The sequence below is a fragment of the Amblyomma maculatum genome, chromosome 11 (genome assembly GCF_055883805.1).
Source record: "Amblyomma maculatum isolate TAMU_Amacu chromosome 11, ASM5588380v1, whole genome shotgun sequence".
Taxonomy (NCBI): Eukaryota; Metazoa; Arthropoda; class Arachnida; order Ixodida; family Ixodidae; genus Amblyomma; species Amblyomma maculatum.
In genome coordinates this window covers 59,060,506-59,080,812 of record NC_139354.1, presented here as the reverse complement: position 1 = coordinate 59,080,812, position 20,307 = coordinate 59,060,506, and the positions used below count along the sequence as shown (strand labels likewise).

The following is a 20,307-nucleotide window of genomic DNA, read 5'->3' as shown; positions in this document are numbered from 1 at the left end:
CAGCCTTGGTGCTGTGTCTCAGTTGCCGAATGCCTTAACTGCTGGGGCTGGTGCTCCCGCTCGTTTTAATTTAGGTCTAAGTAGAGTTAAAAGTCGGCGTTTTCCAAATGGTGCCACAATTAAGTAGTGTTAAAACGATGGACTCTTACCAAATGCACCACTTTAACGCAGCTGATTGCGGAAGTTATGATTAAACTTCTGCGATTTGATGCGGCGGCTTCCATATTGCACAGCATGTATAGCTGAAACTACAAATTCCCGTCCTGTCGCACAATATTGGGTTTAACATAGATACCACCCTGTCATTTCCTGGCTTTGTTTTGATTATTAGGGTTTAAAGTCTCAAACTGGCTCTGGCTATCAGGCACGTCGTACTGGAGGACTTGGAAAATTTCGACCAACCGAGGTCGTCTAACGTTGACTGCCAGTAACTTACTGACAGTAGACGAGCGGCTTGTTTTTCTTTTCGACCCCCTAGATCAGGATCTCGAATTCGAACCCGCGTATTCTTTTAAAGACATTGTTCTTTATTATAAATCTTGTCATAGCCTTTACCCTCGCCCGAGTAAAGGTCTATCTAAGACGGAGGAGCGGCTTCTATTCTGTCTGTATACCAACACTCTGTTGTGCCCGGCAGCACTAAAACATTTTAATCCCTCCTTCACGGGCAGTTGTCCGCACTGTGCGGAGAAGTCTTCGGACATCTACCGCATGGTGTGGGCTTGCCCATCTAACCCAGCTATTCCTCCTCACCCCAACCCCACTCGGGAGGACTGGGAGGCGACCCTGCTCGGCTGCCATGACCTGCAGGCCCAAAAGGCCTTGGTCGAGCGCGCCCGGGCAGCGGCCGACGCCACTGGGGTCCCGTACTAGGGACCCCACCCAGTATCTGTAAGGGCTGATAGTCAAAGATCCGGCCCATGAATACATCCACCCCTTTTAAATGAATAAACGTTTGTCACCACCACCATCCTTCGAAATGCGGCCGCCACGACCGGCATTCGACCTTGCGTTCAGTCGTCCAGCGATCAAAACAGTGGGTCACCGCCGCTGGGCATTTTCTAAAGCGAAAGCTTTGCTAGACTCGCCGAGGCAACGTTATCGGCGGCGACAATTTGACCTCATGTGCAATTTGAATCGACGCCGCTCGCTTCTACTTCGCACACAAATATACAAGATTGCCTAAGACCAATGCCATAGAGTTTACTACGCCGGGGCAGCGCAGTGGTTACGACGCTCGACTACTGTTCCCAAGTGTGCGGGATCGAATCTCGGCCTCGGCGGCAGCTTTTCGTGGGAGGCGAAAAGCAAAGCGCCCGTGCGCTGCGCGACGTCAGTGCACGTTAAAGAACCCCAGGTGGTCGAAATTTCCGGAGTCCTCTACTACGGCGTCTCTCATAGCCATAGTTGCTTTGGGACGTTAAACTCCCCAAACCAAACCAATCTTCCAAACCCCTGCCTACCCTTTGCCTCCACCGCCACCCCTGCCCATCTAGCTCGCCTCCTGAGCCACCCCCCTTCGAACCGTTCTTGACATCCTTGTTTCGTCTAGACAAGTCTGCATACCATAAATGTTCATAGACACTATGGTAGAATTAAACCATAGCAAACCGTGCCTAATCATGCTTAATCCAGATTCTACTTTCCAGGTTGAGGTTTATACGAGTAAAACCTGGCTAGTAGTACCGAATAATCAGGCATAACAAATCATCCTCTAGCATAACCGGAATTGGCCATTTGCTTTGCCCAGCTTTACCGGTCATTTTTTTTTCGTTAAGATGTACAGTCTTACAGTCTTTGTCAAAAGTCCTGAAGCCAAACGATTTTCGTCTCAGGCACAAAATTGAGCTGTCACGTCGTCAATAAAGACCAAAGTGTATTTAAAATGCTGTAAACATATTTGCTATCATAGCAAGAAACTGTATGTTATCATTCCACGGTCTTCGAACTTTTTATGGTGCCGTGGTAGCTTATTTAGCGGCTGCAACGAAAATCCTTTGGCTTCGGGACTTTTGACCAAGAGTGTACTTCAAGGTGATATGGAACTTTGTAAAAATGAATGTTATGTGTCATTCTGCGGGGACTTCGCATGTTTCCTGCTATGCTTATTGAGCTTCTTATGCATTGATAAAACCAGGCCTTATAAGAGATGTCATCAGCTAACACTGTTATTAATTGGTAAGCAATATGCGGCAACGTAGGCGCGTCTTTGTCAAAGCTGTTAAAGAGGAACTTGTTCATATAGCGGTTATAAGAATGATATACCATCGAATAGAACGTCAAAGAAAAGTGTGCAAATGACAAAAATGGTCGATGCTGGTTAATTTGGTAAATAAGTATAACCAATTAAGTGTGTAATTGGGTGCCAAGATGGCTGCCAGCTAACTTCTAATTTCTGTTCTCAGCTCCCGGTTACGTGTCTCAGTGGATTCCACATGTCTCGGAGGAACGCCCCTTGACGTTCGGTTAAATTCTTAAAAATTCACCGGCGTTCTATATTTCGTTCACAGGAAAGGAAAGGCATCTATATTCGCGGAATCCCCGTGACACAACTCGCTGACAACCCAGCAACGTTCAGTTCTAGGCTTTTCTCTAGGGCAGATTCTGTAATGATCTCGCAAAATGTTCATTTGTGTCCTGGTTAAGTGCTTTGCCTATACTTAGAACGAGAGCCAGCTATTTGGAGGCAGCCTTATTTATCACGGTTATTTCGCGGAGCAGACCTTTAAGTTATTGCCTCAGAGCTTAAAGGAACGTGTAAAAATAAAATAAAATAGTGGTATTAAATGAAAGCAAGAAAGGTTGGCAGTTCCGATATATTCCAAGAAGGAACGCAGCATTCTGACAGCGTTATTTAATTATCAGCGCTTTCGTAAGAGCGAAGCTACTGCACAACAAGATTCCATTTTTTTTTACATTGTACATATATTTTCCTAATTCTTCGCCATTTTTCAATAAGTCCTGTGGCAAAAACCTTCGGGAATTATTTGGATTAGGGCGCTTTAACTGCGGGAAAATCGAGATGTTTCGGTCTGCTTGGGTTGGTTCACGGTGGTTCAGCGGCAGCCTAGCAAATGTTCTTTATAAATGTGCCGCTGCCAGCTACGCCTGTCACTGCAGCTCCATTCACGCGTTCGTTAATCCGTGCATTGAATCCAGTCCACTGACAGCGGCAGTGACTTTATATTGATGTTGATTCATACTATCTGACAGAACTCGTGCAATGAGCACAAGCACCATCACGCACTGGTTTTTTTTTTTTTTTTTTTTACTTACAGAAGTACGAAGCATCTCGCGCGCTTACAAATAATTTTAAAATTACAACCGTGTATAGCATGCACATACAGTTCAAGTAACCCGAAATGCCAAACGTTTTCATGTGCTGTTCACAAATTATCCGCCTGCAAATAAGGCAGTTAAAGGACCATTGTGAGGCGATATCATATCAGAACGTAATAGCATTCATTCGGCTTCCGACCTCGGTACTACAAGCCCTTTGCAAAGCGCCATTGAATATCAGACAGGCCCCGTACACCTAGTCCGGTAGTGTCCTGGTCATACTGACTACCTTTTAGAAGCATACATTTGCATATAAGACCCCTGTGAATGTAGCAATAAACGCCTAAGAGGTAAGCACTTTTCCCTGATTCTTAGATTCGTTTTGTGGGGTGTGGTAAATCTCTCAATAGGGTGAAATGTTCGCTCTTAATCCTATAATGTTCCAACATAGTGCTTATATATTATATTAGATATTATACACATAATAGACATATACGCTGCAATCATGTGCAGTATAATGCTATAATGCTTATTTTCTTTGAAAACAAATTGCTGAAACAAATTTCACATTTTTTTTATATTGTTCCGAAGAACAGAAACCGATGTTCACCTACAAAAAAAGCATTTGTTACCTTAATTGTCTCTATACCGTATTACAACCTTACCTTAAGGTCTTCGAAGTGAACTTGATTTCCACATCTCTGTCGATTTGGACACTGTACGTACTGGTCCTGAAGCATCGTCAGCAGATCAAAGGCTTCTTCCATCTGTGATTAGGAGAAAACTATATAGTAGATGCAGGCGTTTCAACTACATCATGCCTCCCTTATAAAGATGCTGCTAGTATTCAAGGCCACAGTTACCCGCTCCTTATTGTTGCCGCAATAATGTACGTTCATAGTTCGTACGCTTGCGCGAAACAGAACAGTGCAAAATGATTATAGGTTCGTTGTTGATATATAATTGAAGCTTTTAGTTAGCTCACAAATTTCGTCACAAATTCAACCATAGCCAAACAAGTCGACCTCAAAAACTGAAAGCCAGCAGTGCTTTCGCCGAGAAAGAAAAGACTACAGGAACTCTAAAGCCATAAGTAATAAACACGGTAGCATCTCGTGCACGGTGTTGATCTTAGTCGCCCGAGTTAAGCCGCGCATTAGGTTCGCTTTAACAACAGCGCTAATAATAATAATAATAATAATAATAATAATAATAATAATAATAATAATAATAATAATAATAATAATAATAATAATAATAATAATAATAATAATAATAATAATAATAATAATAATAATAATAATAATAATATTAACAATAATAACAACAATAATACTAATATTAATAATAACAATAATAATAATAATGAAATTGTGCACTTCGGAACGCTCTCAGAATGCTGCCCTAAGAATAGAGCTTGACAAAAATGATTGTTCCACATCTCTGGATTACCAGTGGCTTTAGGGATGCTCTGGCGCTCACAATAACCTGGAATTTTCATAATTGTGCCTTATTAAAGCATGCCACCTAAAACAACGACAATAGAATTCCACATTTCAGTGTGGCGCATTTTATGTAATATTAAGAGCACTGTCTTGCAATACAAGCCCCAGCCATACACTACTGTTACACGCGCTCAGCTACGTTGTTTCTAAATGCTTAGAATTTTCTGCAGTCAAAGCCACTGTTCCAACAAAACACACATTGTTGAAGCATGCACGTAAAGAAAGGCGTCAGCATTTGCCTGTCTTGAAAGCGTACTACCTCGTTAATATCGATGAATCTGCATTCATATTCACAATAGATGTCTGATTGGCCATGCTGCTTGCTTTGAGCCCGTAGGCAGGCCTCGCAGAATATATGGTCAGCGGGGTCCCTGTACATGGACGTAGAAAGCATGCCACATTTGCCGCATAGACAGGTTCTATTTATCTCATCAGCGAATTTGATCTCTTTCGGGCCTCCAGGAAGGTCCCGGTATTTAATCAATGTCCCCATGATGCAATTCTCTGCGGCGTTGGATGTCTTAGTGAGATTCGGCAATGCTGAGCTCCATGTCTTTAACAGCGTTTCCAAACGGAAGACCTGAAAGTGAAAAGAGAAAATACAAAACACAGCTTTAGGAAATGTGATTTCAAGGTTCTTATACACACCGCACAACAGACGACAAAGCGCTACAGTTTTCAATTGCCATTGGCCAGGCTACAAGTAAACGTCCTGACTAATCAATCCTAAATGCAGGTACAGAACAGCAGGAATTGGAGGTGTCGGTACGTTAATGGCTCAATGGCACAAAGGCCAAAGAGCGCCAGAACAATATTTTACTGTAATATGTGAAAAGGAGCCAAATAGCGCTGTGTGTTAGATTCTACATCAAAAATTCATGAGCGGAGAAGGAAGTAGAAGTAGAGTACTCAACGAACAACATTACCAACACAACACCCAGCACTCACCAAGGCCGAAGCTGCGGCATGGTGTCAGCTACAAACTCATACGTACCCTAACTTTTACCACAAAACACTTATTTCCACGCGCTATGCACAGAAATGCCCCAGCTACCAATAATGCGATAGTGGGCCTGCACAACAGCACCAGGCAACGTTCCACTTATAAATCACCCGACTACGTCCACCTAGGAACAAGCCTTGGCCTGCACAGACCCAGCCAATCAGCGCCGACTGATCAAGCGGGCCGAGCAAATAACGGTGCCGTAAGGGACTCTACATTGAGAACCCTTTATCTTTTCCTGAGACCGCTTTCTCAAACATCAATCTGCGAGACTAGCGCCAGAGAGAGAGAGAGAGAGAGAGAGAGAGAGAACTTTTATTCGTCCAACAGAGTGACTATCCCGCTCTTTGGGGGTTAGACCAGCGCCAGATGCTCTAGCGGGACAGCATAATAGAGGTGGTACATGGAGCCAAGGACAGAGTGCTCGATCCACTCAGGAAGACTAACGAAATAAAAGTGCTTCCCCTCCTACCGTTCCTCTTGAATGTAATCTGAATGTGACATGGGTATAATATAGTAATTTGGGTAAAACTATAAGCTATAAATGAATTTTAATGGCTGGGCTTCGCAGGAGCAAGAATGTGAGGACTTTACTCCTACTGCGCTTGCTTATAGCCTATTTTTTTCAAAGCCGGGTTACCCTTTCCAACTAGTGTATCTAAATGAAAGAATTAAAACCTTATTATACTCCTAATATTCAGATTCAATCTACATAATGCATGACATCATCAAATGGCATAACTAGGTTATCTCCTGATAAATCGTGAATAATTTATTGGTGTGTGATATCAATAAAAATTACAAAACGAGGTGGGAGAAGTGTTTCCTAAAATCGACAGGTAAAATTTCTATAGATAGCCAAAAAAAAAAGCCGCTAGAACCCTCGCATTGCAGTGGCTGTGATCCCAAAAGTAAGACGTTGCGTGCTATGTTTGTGTCTAACTTTTAGTCTTGAGTGTATGACTTCGTAAAATCAATTTATGTGACCACAATGTTTCTATTGCCTTAATTCGATTTAACAACATGTTTTCTTTGTTTTGTTGATCAATTACAATTTGGGTCCAAGCGTTCGTTTAACTGTTTTTATAATTTGGGTAGAGAAGTAGTATGTCACTCGTCGCCCTTGGTACAGCTTCCTACTAGGAATTCGGCAAGTTCGTTCCTCCTATACCGACATGGCTTGGAACCCAGAACTACTGCTTGCTACAACCTAAAATTGCAGGCTGGTGAAGATTTTAGATGGCGTGATGTATAAGAACGGACTAACGTCTTTGTTTTAGAACTAAATTCAGTCCCAAGGCTAATATATTTGGTATAAACTGCATTGTCTTATTGTTTGCGGCATTTATTTATTGCGCAGTAAATAAAACATTCAGCTGAGTAGAGTACGCGCTTTCTTTTTAATATGGGTGACGGCATGGACACTTGAACCCGTCTGCACAGTAGCTACCCTAACAATTGGCCATGCTCTTTGGAATTATGTTGGTAGAAAGCTGCTGCAAAATGAGTACTGCATTTCAAGAACTCACTCTCGATCATTGCCGAAGACGAAAACTTCTTATTGTAATTGTCCAGTGTAAAAGTACATTGGATGGACGTTTTTACTCGAGATGCAATGCTGCTTTTTAATGCACCAAATAGACAGAGAAAGATTCGATTTCCCAAATTTTGCTATCTGGTTTATCCCAATTCTTATAGGTAGTATTCACTACTGTTATTTTTAAAAAAATACAGTGATATTACGGTTATTATCATGATATGTTTACATGCAAGGGTAGAGGAATAGACTAGTTGGTTATGCATGTTGAGAAAAAGCAGCGCACTCTTGATACATCGACAATGAAAGAATGGACGACACAGCTATGTATCGTCCTTTCTTTTATTGTTCATGCAAAGAGTATCTTGTTCTTTTTTTCCAACATAGGTTTACATAGTAAATCCGACAATCATAACTTATCTTGGCATTTTTTAGTGTCAAAAATGTTCACAATTTCAGATGGCTCTTAGCATTCCACGTACAAAATCTGAACAGCAGATATTCGGCATGCTTCAAAGCAATTTAAGCCTTGATATTTCACACTGAACATTCGGGCTCAACAACAAACGAAACGACCATTGTCAATATTTGTGCAGATCAGCGACAAGCAAGGCCGAGTAAGCACACTTTGTCCACATTCCAAGTTTTCTGTGATAGTAATTTAAGGACAGTAGCCTTTTGTTCACAGAGCTTTCAGTAATGTACGGTCACAATATTAGCTTCGAATCAAACAGCTATCGAAGAAATTTACTTTCTTCTTTTCTCAGGATTCTGTTCCCTACTGATGGTAAGGACTGGTTACGGGAGCGGACTTCAGGTGAAAATGAATGAAATATGTTTTAGATAGTGGGCAAAAGTCGAACTTGCTTTAATTTGCCCTCTATATAATGTTTGGATTGGTTTATGAGGTTTAACGTCCCCAGGCAACGGCTATGAGAGACGCTGTAGTAGAGGGCTCCCAAAATTTCCACCACCTGGGGTTCTTTAACGTGGATTCAAATTGTACATGCGCCTTGCCCTTTGCCCGCCTATTTAAAAGGTGGTTAATAGAATGTACATTGCTTTCGTAGATAATAAAGGCGCATCATGTGAAACTTAGTACTAAATTGCCCAGGTACAGTTCGTACAGCAGACTAGAAGGAATTGCATTAGCTACTGAACTTAGCTTCAGTAAATAAAGCGCAATACATTGCACACTGCCTTGAGGAACTCCAGTTTCTTGAATTAACGTGTCATAGTGTTACCAAATCTCACCATAAAAATACGGACCCAAAGAAACTGCTTACAGCAGCAAAGCACATTGCAACCAATTGCCCTGTTGGCGAGATTCGAGCTGATTGCATTACTCCAATAAGAGTGATATTCTTTTTCTAGATAAAATTACAGACAGAAAATTGTGAATTTTGCGCGAGCAAGTTGTGTTTCTGTTTCCAGACGAAACAGGAGATGGGTTGTATAGCAATAATCTGCCTATGTTCTTTCATTTCTAACACCTGCACTAATCTTCTATTGATGAGGTGCTCGAAGGTTTCGCAGACAACAAGGTCAGAAGTTTCGTACGATACCTCTGTGCACAGCATCTGTATTTTCTTGATTGAGGTATGAGGATCCCTATTGCTGTTTTCCAGTCTCTAGGCAGCTTATCTTCCTTCAAAATTCAATTGCAGAAAGGCAGTAATGCTCCAAATGAAGAGACACGTAGGTTTGGAGCATTTATCTTGGATTCTAGTCGTACCGACTGTGGCAGCCTTGCTGTTTTCTCGTACATAGTAAGCTCATATTTCTACCTCTCTCTTGCGCACGAGTGCGGAAGCTTCAGCTGTAACATTCCTTTTTACTTATTTCGAGAACTGATCTCTATCTCTTACAGAACTTTTCATTTAACAAAATAAGCTCCTAAAATGTGAGCTTGCTTTTAAGGGGCGTACTCCTGGAATCGTGTTTATTAGGAGTGTTAGTATATGCCCTCATTTTTTACATTCACGTTGCGTAGGTTTATTCCGCACTAATGTCTGACGTGCGCACATTTATTTCAGCAACATTTTATGAGTCATCCTTCACCTCCTCCCGAACAAAAAACCCTTTCGCTTTAGTCTAATATAATGACATTCGTAATTCTTAGGATACACTCTTCAATCCTTGTTTCACTCCATTTCTACCACGGCTTTCAACATTTTGGAAGATTTCGATTGGAACTGGGGAATTATTTTCAGTCTGCATCGTTTATTACCGATATCAAAGTGTTTTCATGGTCTAAAGTAAAATAATGAAATCTCTGATTAATACTATTATTATTATTATAGCATATTCTTTAAAGATGTCGTAGTTGATTTGTTCCAATTATCCTTGAGGAAGTAGAAATAACGATTTAGACACAAGTTTGATATTGCAACAGGATGCAATAAAGATCACTTCGAATAGCACTTTGAACCACACCCCATGAGTAATGCATAAATTGTTCAAAAGATACAAGTGATATATATATATATATATATATATATATATATATATATATATATATATATATATATATATATATATATATATATATATATATATATATTACTTGGCCGCTTCATTTAAAGAAACATTTTATTTTACGCGACGTTTCGACCAGAAGCTGGCCTTCATCAGAAGTGCGAAAGTAAACGACCCGAGTTGGTTATAAAGGCGAACAGCGGAAAAGAAACAGCCACCTGTTTCTTTTCCGCTGTTCGGCAAACAGGGAAAGAGCAGGAGGGACGTACAATGGTATTGTAGTGGTGGTTGGGGTAAAAAGCAAAACAAAAATAGCAGGTGTAGGTGGGGAGTGCCAAACACTGCAGGTAAAGTGCAGGGGGGGAGTAAAAACAAAAAAAAAACACATGGAAGGAAGCACGGTAATAGGTACGACCACAGGCGACAAAGGCAGGAGTAGGTGTGTTGTCTTCATTGTGTGTATGGTGGAGGAGGCTAACATTCCTTTGGAGCTACTGTATTTAAGCTTCACTTGGCAGTCTGGGTGAGTTTGAGGGAGGAATTTAGGTGGTAACTGAACTTTGAATAGGAGAAAGAATACCGGGGCTCTCGACTCATGGAAGGAAGCGTGGTAATAGGTATGACCACAGGCGACGAAGGCAGGAGTAGTTGTGTGTCCTCATTGTGTTAATGGCGGAAAAGGCTGACATTCCCTTGGAGCTACTGGCTCTAAGCTTGACTTGGCAGTCTGGGTGAGTTTGATGGAGAAATTTAGTTGGTAACTGAACTTTTAAGTAAAGAAAGAATGCCATGGCTCTCATTTATACCGGCCTGTAAGGCATTAAATTTAATAATTAGGTACGCCTCTCGTTAATTGTTCCCTTTCGCAGTTGCTATGGAAGCCGCTCTGGTGCAGGATAACTGAGTTTGTCGAATCCGTGACTTTTCTGTTGAAGGTGTTTGGACAGGGGAAGGTGGGCAAGAGATTTAGTGTGCGCGCGATGGTTGTTGAATCGAATTCGGAAGGGGTTCTCGGTTTGTTTTATGTATTGCATTTCACACTCGCCACAGTTGAGCATGTATACTACGTTCCTGGAGTCACAATTCAAGTTTCCGCGAATGGAGTGTTTAAAATCAGAGTGTGTGCTCTTTGCCGTGGTTGTGGTTTGCATGTGTTCGCAAACTTTTCATCTATTTTTTCCGAACGGCAAGCAACCCACAGGATCTGCTTTATCGACTGTAGAGGGGACTTCATAATTTTGTAAATTTTTTGGTAGTCTGTACGTAACCCGCGGAACCACAGGAACAGTTTTTGAGAGGCGATCACTTCGTTCGATTCTGTTAGTGTTTTTTTAGTATTTTGGTAATGTTCGAAAGGTTACTTGCGAAAGTAAAGATCAGATTTGAGCGGTGTTCATTTTTTGCTTCCGGCCCGCCTTCCCTAAACGTTTTATTGCGATCAATAATTCCCGCTTTTCGAATGGCATCATCAATAATAAAGGGCGGATAATGCTGATGTGGCAAATTGGCTTTGTGGGATTGCTTCTCACGAAGCCGAAGAGCCAAGCGGAAGACGCGGGGTCCAGCAGCTTTATCAGCGCGCATGGTCGCTTCCGATTTCGGTTCCCGCTCTGTGCCAAACATATCACTCTTGTCAATAAACTTCGTGACTATTCATTGAACCACATAAAGCAACTACCCTTAATACTTTGAAACCAACAATCTTACTAGTCATTTGACAACCCTTAAAATTTCTCAGCGAAGTGCAAATATTGACCTCATTTAAAAATTAAAGCAAAAATTTCATCTTTGTGCTAGAAAACGTATTACAGGTATTGAATATGCATCGAGTGTTTTAATCGCACCGCAATACAAACAGTTCCGCGATGTTCTTCTGTTGCTGTTTCATTATTCTCCCCAAAGAACAGAGTTCTCGCAGATTTTGCATTATTCCACTATACTGATCTACCAACATCACATATGTCGCAGCTTCTTTTATTATATCTGCTATCTATCTGAGTGGTTTAAAGTATAATACTCGACTACTGCGCCCAAGGACGCAGGATCGAATCCCGGCCTCGGCGGCTGCTTTTCAGTGGAGGCGAAAAGCAAGGCGCCCGTGTGCAGTGCGATGTCAGTGCACGTTAAAGAACCCCAGGTGGTCGATATTTTCCGGAGTCCTCCTCTACGGCGTCCCTCATAGTCTTAGTCGCTTTGGGACGTTAAACCCCGCAAACCAAACCTATTTCTGAACAAATATATCGAACTTGGAAAAAAGTAGGTTAGGTTATGGTAGGATAGGTTAGGCACTCCTAGTAAAAACGTAGATTATAGCTGACTTGACGGCTATCTGCCCTGAAAATTTACTCAGCCCTTTTTGTCGGAGGCTTTTTCGTTTTAAGCGAGAAAAGAATTCTTAGATTTCAGTGCCTCACTTTGATCATGAATACGTGGGCGCGAACGGAACGTAGACACAAAAAACGAGACAACAGGACAACCGGCGCTTTTTTTATTGTCTTCTTTTCTGTGTCTACGTTCTATTTGCGCCCACTTATCCACCATGGACAGCCGTCAACTAGCCCAATTTTCCATTTTGCTGAACCTAACTTCGATCCATGGTCGCCCCCACTGCCACCGCATGCAAAGCAGGGCCGTGGCGTCGCTTCCAATACTATGTGAAGTTTCACGATCAATGATATGGTGTGCTTTCTTCGGCCCTCACACACGTTTCAACCGGAGCCGGCCCAATTCGGTTTTCTCCCAAATTTTGCAAAGGGTGTTCTTTACTTATTAAAAAAGATGCAATAAAGTGTTTATTTCATATTGATAAGTAGTTTGGGTTATGAGGTTTAACGTCCCGAAGCAACTCAGGCTATGAGAAACGCCGTAGTGGAGAGCTCCGAAAATTTCGATTACCTGGGGTGCCTTGATGCGCAGTGCATGACGCAGCACACGGGGCACCTTTTTTTTCGCCTCCATCGAAAAGCAGCTGCCGCTGCCGATATTAGATCGGCATACAAATACATATAAATGCATTTGAACTTACCGGTGGAGCTAGCAGTGTAGTGAAATGTTTTGTGGCAATGTTATTCGAGTAAATAGACAATGCCATTCTTTCAGTAACCTAAGTGGATACAATATATTCAAAAATACTGTGAGCGTTCTTGTTGCCCCCGTGTTGTGTTGATTAACAATGTCACGGTCAGCCCACACAGCAGTGGTGATGACAAAATTTCGTTTCATTGCGCCCTATGCAGTCGGCGACTGCGATTAAGCCGTCGCGTCAGTAATCAGAACCATGGATCCTTTGACTACCCAACCGGCAAGCATAGCTTTCGTTGACGGCACACAGCCCAAGGAGAACTTTCATCCTTTTAACGTTTGCTACAGCGTGCCTCCCGAACACTCTCACTCTCGGGAATCGGTAGTAGCATGCCTAGCAGTGCAGTGGCGTTACGGGGTAACCATGGCTCAAAGTGCACGCTGAACTTTGAGACATTTTTCTCGCTTAAAACAAAAAAGGCTCCAATAAGAATCTCTGGGCGAAATGTTAATGCATCTAGCTTTGCAGTGCGCTATAAATTATGTTTTATTAGGCCTGTCTGCGTGCGAAATGTATTCCCCAAAACGCGATACGACACACATTTTTCTAAAGCCAATATTTATTTTTGAATATACTCTACTGTAACATATATTAACCAATTTAATGAGATAACACGTACTTTTGGGAAGCGGCGCAACATATGATGTTTCACACATATGTCTCGAAAAAGTTAAAAACTGAAAAAAAAAGAAAAAACAAAGTTTCTGCGGTAAAAACTACTTCAAAACAATATAAAAATTTCACATATAAATTTGCTTCCCGTGCGATTAAAAACCACAGCCCATATACAGTGCTCGTAAAATATTTTAAAGCACAAAATTAAAATATCTTATCTTTCTAAATTTAGTAAGAAAAACTTTGGCATCCTCTTAGAAATCGGAAGGACTATCACGTGACTACGAATGTTTCGTTCCAAAGTTATTAGGCGCAATTATCGCAAGCTGATTTAATAAATATTGGGACTTCGTCCTTCCGTGTGGTATTTGCGCTTACAATCTCGCAACGCAGTCTGCTACTGGCTCCTCTCCTTTTTTTCCCCTCTACGGCCGTCAACCTTCTGCTACAATCGACACCCTTACTCCCGTATCAGCCAAACATATCCGAGTATACGCCTGCGTCTTAGGCCGCCCAGAATGCGGAAAACTGTCGACAAATTTCCCGTGCATTCGCGGCTAACACCAAGTACCGCAATAACTCCAACCATGACCACCAACACTCGACACCGGACTTCTTGTCTGGCGCTCTTGTGTGGTTGTGGATTCCTTCCGATTCTCCTGGAATGTCTTCGAAATTTCTTGCTAATACCATGGCCTATACCGTGTTCTGGAGCGCACCTCTCGGTTAATTATGTGGTAGAAACTCTTACGCCGTCTCCTGATCTACGCCGGCGCGGAGGCGACAGTGTTCAAGTCCAGCGCCTCAAACCCTATTACGACCCTGCCGTCTTGGTCACGCCGTAAGTCTCCAGGATGGCTTCTCGTCCCGCGGGTAAAATGTGAAGAAGAAGAAGTGCATGGGGAACATTCCAGTCAGTGGCATCGTGATCGCTGCGCGTGTTGGACCTCACTGTGTTCGCTGTCGCTGTGTTCGCCGCTGATCTGATCAGTCCGAGTACCTTAATAAACCCTCATCTTACAATAGCCGGAAATTTATCGACAAGCGCGGATGAAGCCGAACGCAAACGCTAGTACATTTAGCAAGGAACGACACTTCTACTTCATCTCAGCGCCTGTGGACTTGGAAACGCACGCTGTAAAGGTTCTTTTTTAAACCTGTGGCCCACTGTACACACGTGTGGCCGTTTGCCCTAATTTGGCTTTGTAATACGCTGCATTGAAAAGTTGCTACGATCAGAGACGAAGCTTATCACAACCGTATGAACAAGCTTCGAGAATGAAGCCATTGGCGCCTGTCAGCGCCGATGAGTCAGTGGCGTGACACAACCGCATTGACACGTATCTATACGGCTCCAATAAAAGTATAACCGGCCACAGCGAACAAGGAAACTGCCACGCGCATGCGCCCTCATATCTCTGCGTTTCCGCGCTCGCGTCTCTGTTATTCCACTCGCTTTTATTCTGAAATTTTACAGTCGCCCTTTGGCAATCAGGGTGTTCTTAAAACTTGACCACGCTTAACTTGCAGAAGATATACTCAGGTCATTACTATTACGAGGTATGTCTGACGACCTTGGCAGTGCAACAGAAAGTTGCACTTTCCAACACGTCCTCCACAGTCTCTGATCGACCTACACGTGGAACCGTTAGTTAATAAAGCACTGATTGTGTTGTTACATAACTTTAAGTGATATACATGAATTCGTTCTTTAATGAAATCACACAAGCACGTGACTCATTTTTATTGTCCGGCGCCATTCCAAGTAAAAGGTTGAGGCAAATATCAGCTACCAGATGCGTTTAAATGATGTGCGTAAGAAGGCCAGGCGCAGGATGACCCAGGTGGAACGATACTTCGACACTGAGGCGAGGAATTAACCCGGTGCGATACCACAATTTTTAAGCTGACGTGATTTGCTGGTCAAGGTTATTTTGAAGTGAAATCTGCCTAAAACAAGCGGCACCCATTATTGGCCGCCCCTGCCTTGCACAATTCTTCCTGCCTCCTCGTATTTACGCCACAATAAAAAAATTACATAAACGTCTATTGCAAGAAAATTTTGCGCGACATTTTCTTTTTTGTCTTACATGTTTCGTGACGCCACATTACACGACATACATCATGCCACCTTTAAGAAATTCGAGCCCCACTGGCTGGTCTTGCAGGCGTCTCTGGTAATTCGGCGTCCTAACACCCTTTCTACCTTGGCGCTCCTGGCTGCTCCGGGAGCTGTGTGGCGCGACTCACAAATTGTTCACCTGCCGTAAAGCAGCATAAGCGATTTCAGTGTATCTGCTCAGTATTCTGAACACGAAATTCAACTGTAAATGTCTCCTGAAAATTCTGAAACTCTGAATGTGGCGTCTAAGAGCAGATAATGTATTGTTTTATTCCTGAAGTCTTAAATGCACAAGCGGCATATGAAATTTCTTGTAAGCTGTATTAGAAGCACCCGGAATAAGTATGAGTACGTATTTTTCATGAACTCGCAATGCACCACAAACTAGTCTTTGTATTTTACCTCCATGAGAAGTGGCAGCCGCTGCCTATCTGGAGGTCGTGAAATCAGCATCCGAATATTAGTCCTATGATCGACCGCGTGGTTATATCACTATGGTACGATACGCCGCGTAGTTATTAGGTAATACTGGAGCTGAGTTGATATGATTTAAAGACTCTTCAAAAGGTAACAGCGAAACGGCGACGCTGGGCCGAGGTGCTTGTCGCATTGCAGTCATTCATCGCGCCCCAAGATGCTCAGTTTACTGCATGCATGGCTTTCCTAGATTCCGTTTTCTTGTTATCTGCGCAGCCGGTAGTTTCCAGTCTATGTCAGAACAAAGCAGACGCCGCAATCATTTTTATTGGATTTCCACTTCAGAACTCAGTTTCAAACGTGAAATATGGTGCACACCAATGGAGTTTGCCTTAAATGTGGTGCGATAAAACACGTATAAGATATCGCCGTTCGCTCTTGGCTATCGATGCGAGATCTCAGCAAACCCGAAGTTATCATGTCAATGTAGAAATCCAAATTTGTCAAAGAGCATACAAAGCAAAACTTCTGTCAGGGGAAGCTGGGAACAACGCGAAATAGTGTTTGGAGAGGGCGTCGCCGTATCCTCATACGTTGATAAACCAGTAACTGAAGTAAGCAATGGTACCGCTTTGTCAATTAGAATTGACTTTTTTTTCATATTTACCCATCTTGTTATCTACAGGCATATAGATCGAAAGAAGATTTAGGAATGCATCTGTCATCGTGCTCTTGGCTACAGCGGATTATTGCAACAAAATTCAACATCGGTTGGTATCCTCGTGTTTTCTGTTGTGATCTAGGCCCACCAGAACAGAGAAAGATCATGATGTTTCCTGCGGGCGGAACAAAACCTGCACTCTGCCCCACACACCACCAGTTATCGGATGACGATTCCTTCGCTCCGCACCGCTACGCGTGGCAGCAGGCATGTCACTGGGCTCTTTTTTTGCAATGACCCTAGCCACATTAATTATGGGTCTTTTAAGATTACCATTCCAAAAGGAGGCTTAAGGTCCTGCGTCTTCAAAGGCAATTTTTGCTCCCTCCTATGCACTACGTCAACACTCTGCTGCTCTCATTCGCAACACCAGTGGAGAGCTTCCGAATTACAACCGACATAGGCGGAAAGGCATCACCGTAAACACTCCGCCATGTTTAACCGTAATGGACTTGGAGGCATCTAGATGGTATTAGAACTACACTCACCCTTTTGCGGCGCAGAAATATTTTCGGGGCGGGGATCTCCGGGACGAGCCGGTACTATCCTTTCTCTTCCGATCTTCTACGGTGTATTTCGCACGCTTGTATGAGCAACGTTTTCCGCACAGCCGACAGCCAGCAGAGCGCAGCACAACGGAAGGCCGACAACTACCGACAGCCGCCAATCGGGGAGCTGATTGTCGCCATGGAAACGCGCCTTCATGATAAGCGCCCCTCCTGGCGCGTGCCCTCGATAAACGGCATGGAGGGGAGCCAGCGGCCGAGTCGTGATACAGCCGCTTCTGCTAGCGCTCCCTATATTCTATCAGCGCAGTCGAATTACCCGATCCAAAAAGCGACCACTCCTGATGTCTTCTGAAAAATGGCGCAAAACAAACTGGACAAGGGAATCGACAAACACAGCACTGATGATCAATTGACGGCGTTTGTCGCTTTCCTTTTCCATTGGATACATTCAATTATTAGTCCCTGATTGTCCCGGACTACTTGCTGAGAGCTGTCTGAAGGCATACTGCAAACACATTCCGAGTACTTCTCGTGTTCGTGCATACAATACCGCGCGCTAAACAATGACACAATCTCTCTAAGCAACCAGCTGTAATACGTTTTAATCTTGTGCCTTCGCTTTCTTTCCTTGAATTTCACAGCACGCGGAAGCGAAAAGAGCCTTGAGCATGGATCTTTTGTTCGTGCTGCTGAAAAGTTTGTCTCTTACGATCTTTTCAGCGCGCAGGCCGAAGAGCGTCGCAAGCGAATCGCATTGTACTGGAGCAGCCAACGCTTGCCTTAAATACTTTCGTAAACGCTTCCGTCGGCTTTCGAGTGCAGTGACCTGGGTTCTTGGAAGAATTTCGTGAGCAGCAACGGCAAAAAAAAAAAAAAAGCATCGGCAAACCAAGGACTGTAAAACGCTTCCTATATTGAACCTGCACTGGTTAGGCGGCGCTGCAATTGTTCCGCAACGTGCCTAAAATTGTTGCTGTAGCCGCTTGGGGCCACGATAAACGACCGATCATATGTTATAGATACGCATATGACAGATAACGTTCTTGACTAGGCGCTCTGGATGTAGCCCAGTTATCTGACGCGTCATGTAAAGCTTCGACAGAGTGCGCAATGTGGCGTGAAAACGCACTACAAAAGCGCCTTAAAAGTACTTGCTCTTCTCACTAGGCTATGTGTTACGGCGCGGCGATCGCCACAGCAAACTTCATTGCAGGTTGCTTATTGAGGCGTGTCATACTCTGTTCCCCCCCCCCCCCCCCCCAAAAAAAAAAAAACAAATTCATTCGCACCTCCGTTATCTACAGTATTACACTTACGCCCAAAGATAAACTTACTCCGGGCGCAACTCCGAAAGAGCTGAGTCGTGATGAGTGATGGTTGGCATCGTCTGCTAACAGCGAATAATGGAAGGAGGTTGCAAATTCATGTGATGATCACTCTCCGTCCGGTCAGGACGAAAGCCGAGACCGGTCAGCAAATACTGGGAGACTAGAAAGGCGATTGTACCCGTTGCGTTTTTCTGTGTTCGCGTCGTTTTTAATGCAGAAAGGAATTTAACGGCTACATTTTCGCCTCCTACTGTCGTTCACGGTTCCGCCCTGGAAGGCGAAACGACGTCAAGAAGTGCACTTGGTGAACTGGTGACGAGTAGCGCATGAGCGGAGAAGGTCATGAACCACTTGAGAGAGGAAACAGCGGCCACGATCTGTGAGCAGTTGACGTGGAGCGTCATGAATCAAGATGACATCATGCAGAAGAAAGTCGGCAACGTCGGAGGCGCAGATGGTGGGGATAGCCCTGGTTACAGCATATCGGGTGGTATAATCAGTCGCCACAGCAATCCATTTCTTTCCAAAAGTCGATGTCGGAAAAGGCCCAAGAAAATCGAGGCCCACACGAGAAAACGGCTCAGTCGGCACTGGAATTGGTTGCAGGGGCCCACTATAGTTGAAGCGAGGGTGTCTTACGGCGCTGCACAGCTCACAAGCGGCGACGTAGTGACGGACAGAGCGGTAGAGAGCAGGCCAGAAAAATCTGCGTCGCGCACTGTCATACGTGCGTGATACTGCCAAGTGTCCTGCTGTAGGAACGTCGTGAAGTTGGGCGAGGACACTAGAACGCAGATGAGCCGGAACGACCAGTAAAAGGTCCGCGCCATCTGGACGCATATTGCGTCTGTATAATGTCTCGTTATGGAGTACAAACATGCTGGCGGAAGGATCGGGGATGTTGCGCAGCTCGTCAATAATTGTTTCCAGGGTAGGATCACGACGCTGTTCGGAGCCGACATTGATAAAGTCCGAGTCATCAGTAGTATGGTCGGACAAATCGGGAGGATCTACGGGATGGCAGGACAGGCAGTCAGCGTCTTGGTGTAAGTGGCCGGACTTGTACTCCACAGTAAATTCATACTCTTGTATTCGTAAGGCCCAGCGACCTAAGCGGCCAGTGGGGTCCTTAAGTGAGGACAGCCAACACAAAGCATGATGATCAGTCACTACACAGAAGGACCGCCCAAACAAATAAGGGCGGAATTTGGTCAGCGCCCAAACAAGGGCAAGGCTTTCTCGCTCTGTAATTGAATAATTGCGCTCAGAGGTCGAAAGCAGGCGACTAGCATAAGCAATGACGCGGGAGGAACCATGCTGGGACTGGGCAAGGATAGCACCAATAGCATGTCCGCTAGCGTCGGTGCGCAGATCAGTAGGTGCAGAAGAATCGAAGTGCGCCAGAACAGGTGGGGTGGTGAGGGTGGAAATAAGCGTCGTAAAGGCATAGGCTTGGTCTCAACCCCATGTGAAAGGTACGTTTTTTTTGGCAGAAGAGAGGTAAGCGGACGAGCGATGTCTGCGAAGTTCCGAATGAAGCGGTGGAAGTAGGAGCAAAGGCCAAGGAAGCTTCGCGAACTGTGCTCCGTAACAATATACACAGTTTGTCTGAGACCCCGTCCGAATCGAATAGGCGGCCAAACCAAGTTGAAAACACACAATCTCGAGAGCAGTTTTTCGTCCGCCGCCCTCAATATCCTAAACAAAATAT

The 20,307-nt window shown here is 43.9% G+C and overlaps 1 protein-coding gene across 4 annotated transcripts in view; it reads right to left on the bottom strand.

Moving 5' to 3' along the window:
• The window catches only part of LOC146173899 (uncharacterized), a 72,827-nt gene extending 55,360 nt beyond the window's left edge, over window positions 1-17,467 (bottom strand). For 3 of the 4 annotated variants that reach the window (XM_084585605.1, XM_084585607.1, XM_084585608.1), the window contains exons 1-3: window positions 17,248-17,466; window positions 5,044-5,364; window positions 3,945-4,046 (exon numbers count right to left, since the gene is read on the bottom strand). In XM_084585605.1, the coding sequence (XP_084441731.1) occupies window positions 3,945-4,046; window positions 5,044-5,277 (336 nt within the window). In that variant the 5' untranslated portion in view covers window positions 5,278-5,364; window positions 17,248-17,466. Of the gene's footprint in view, window positions 1-3,944; window positions 4,047-5,043; window positions 5,365-17,247 lie in introns of all 4 variants that reach the window. The other variant, XM_084585606.1, reaches the window with a different exon arrangement.
• Window positions 17,468-20,307: the final 2,840 nt, after the last annotated feature.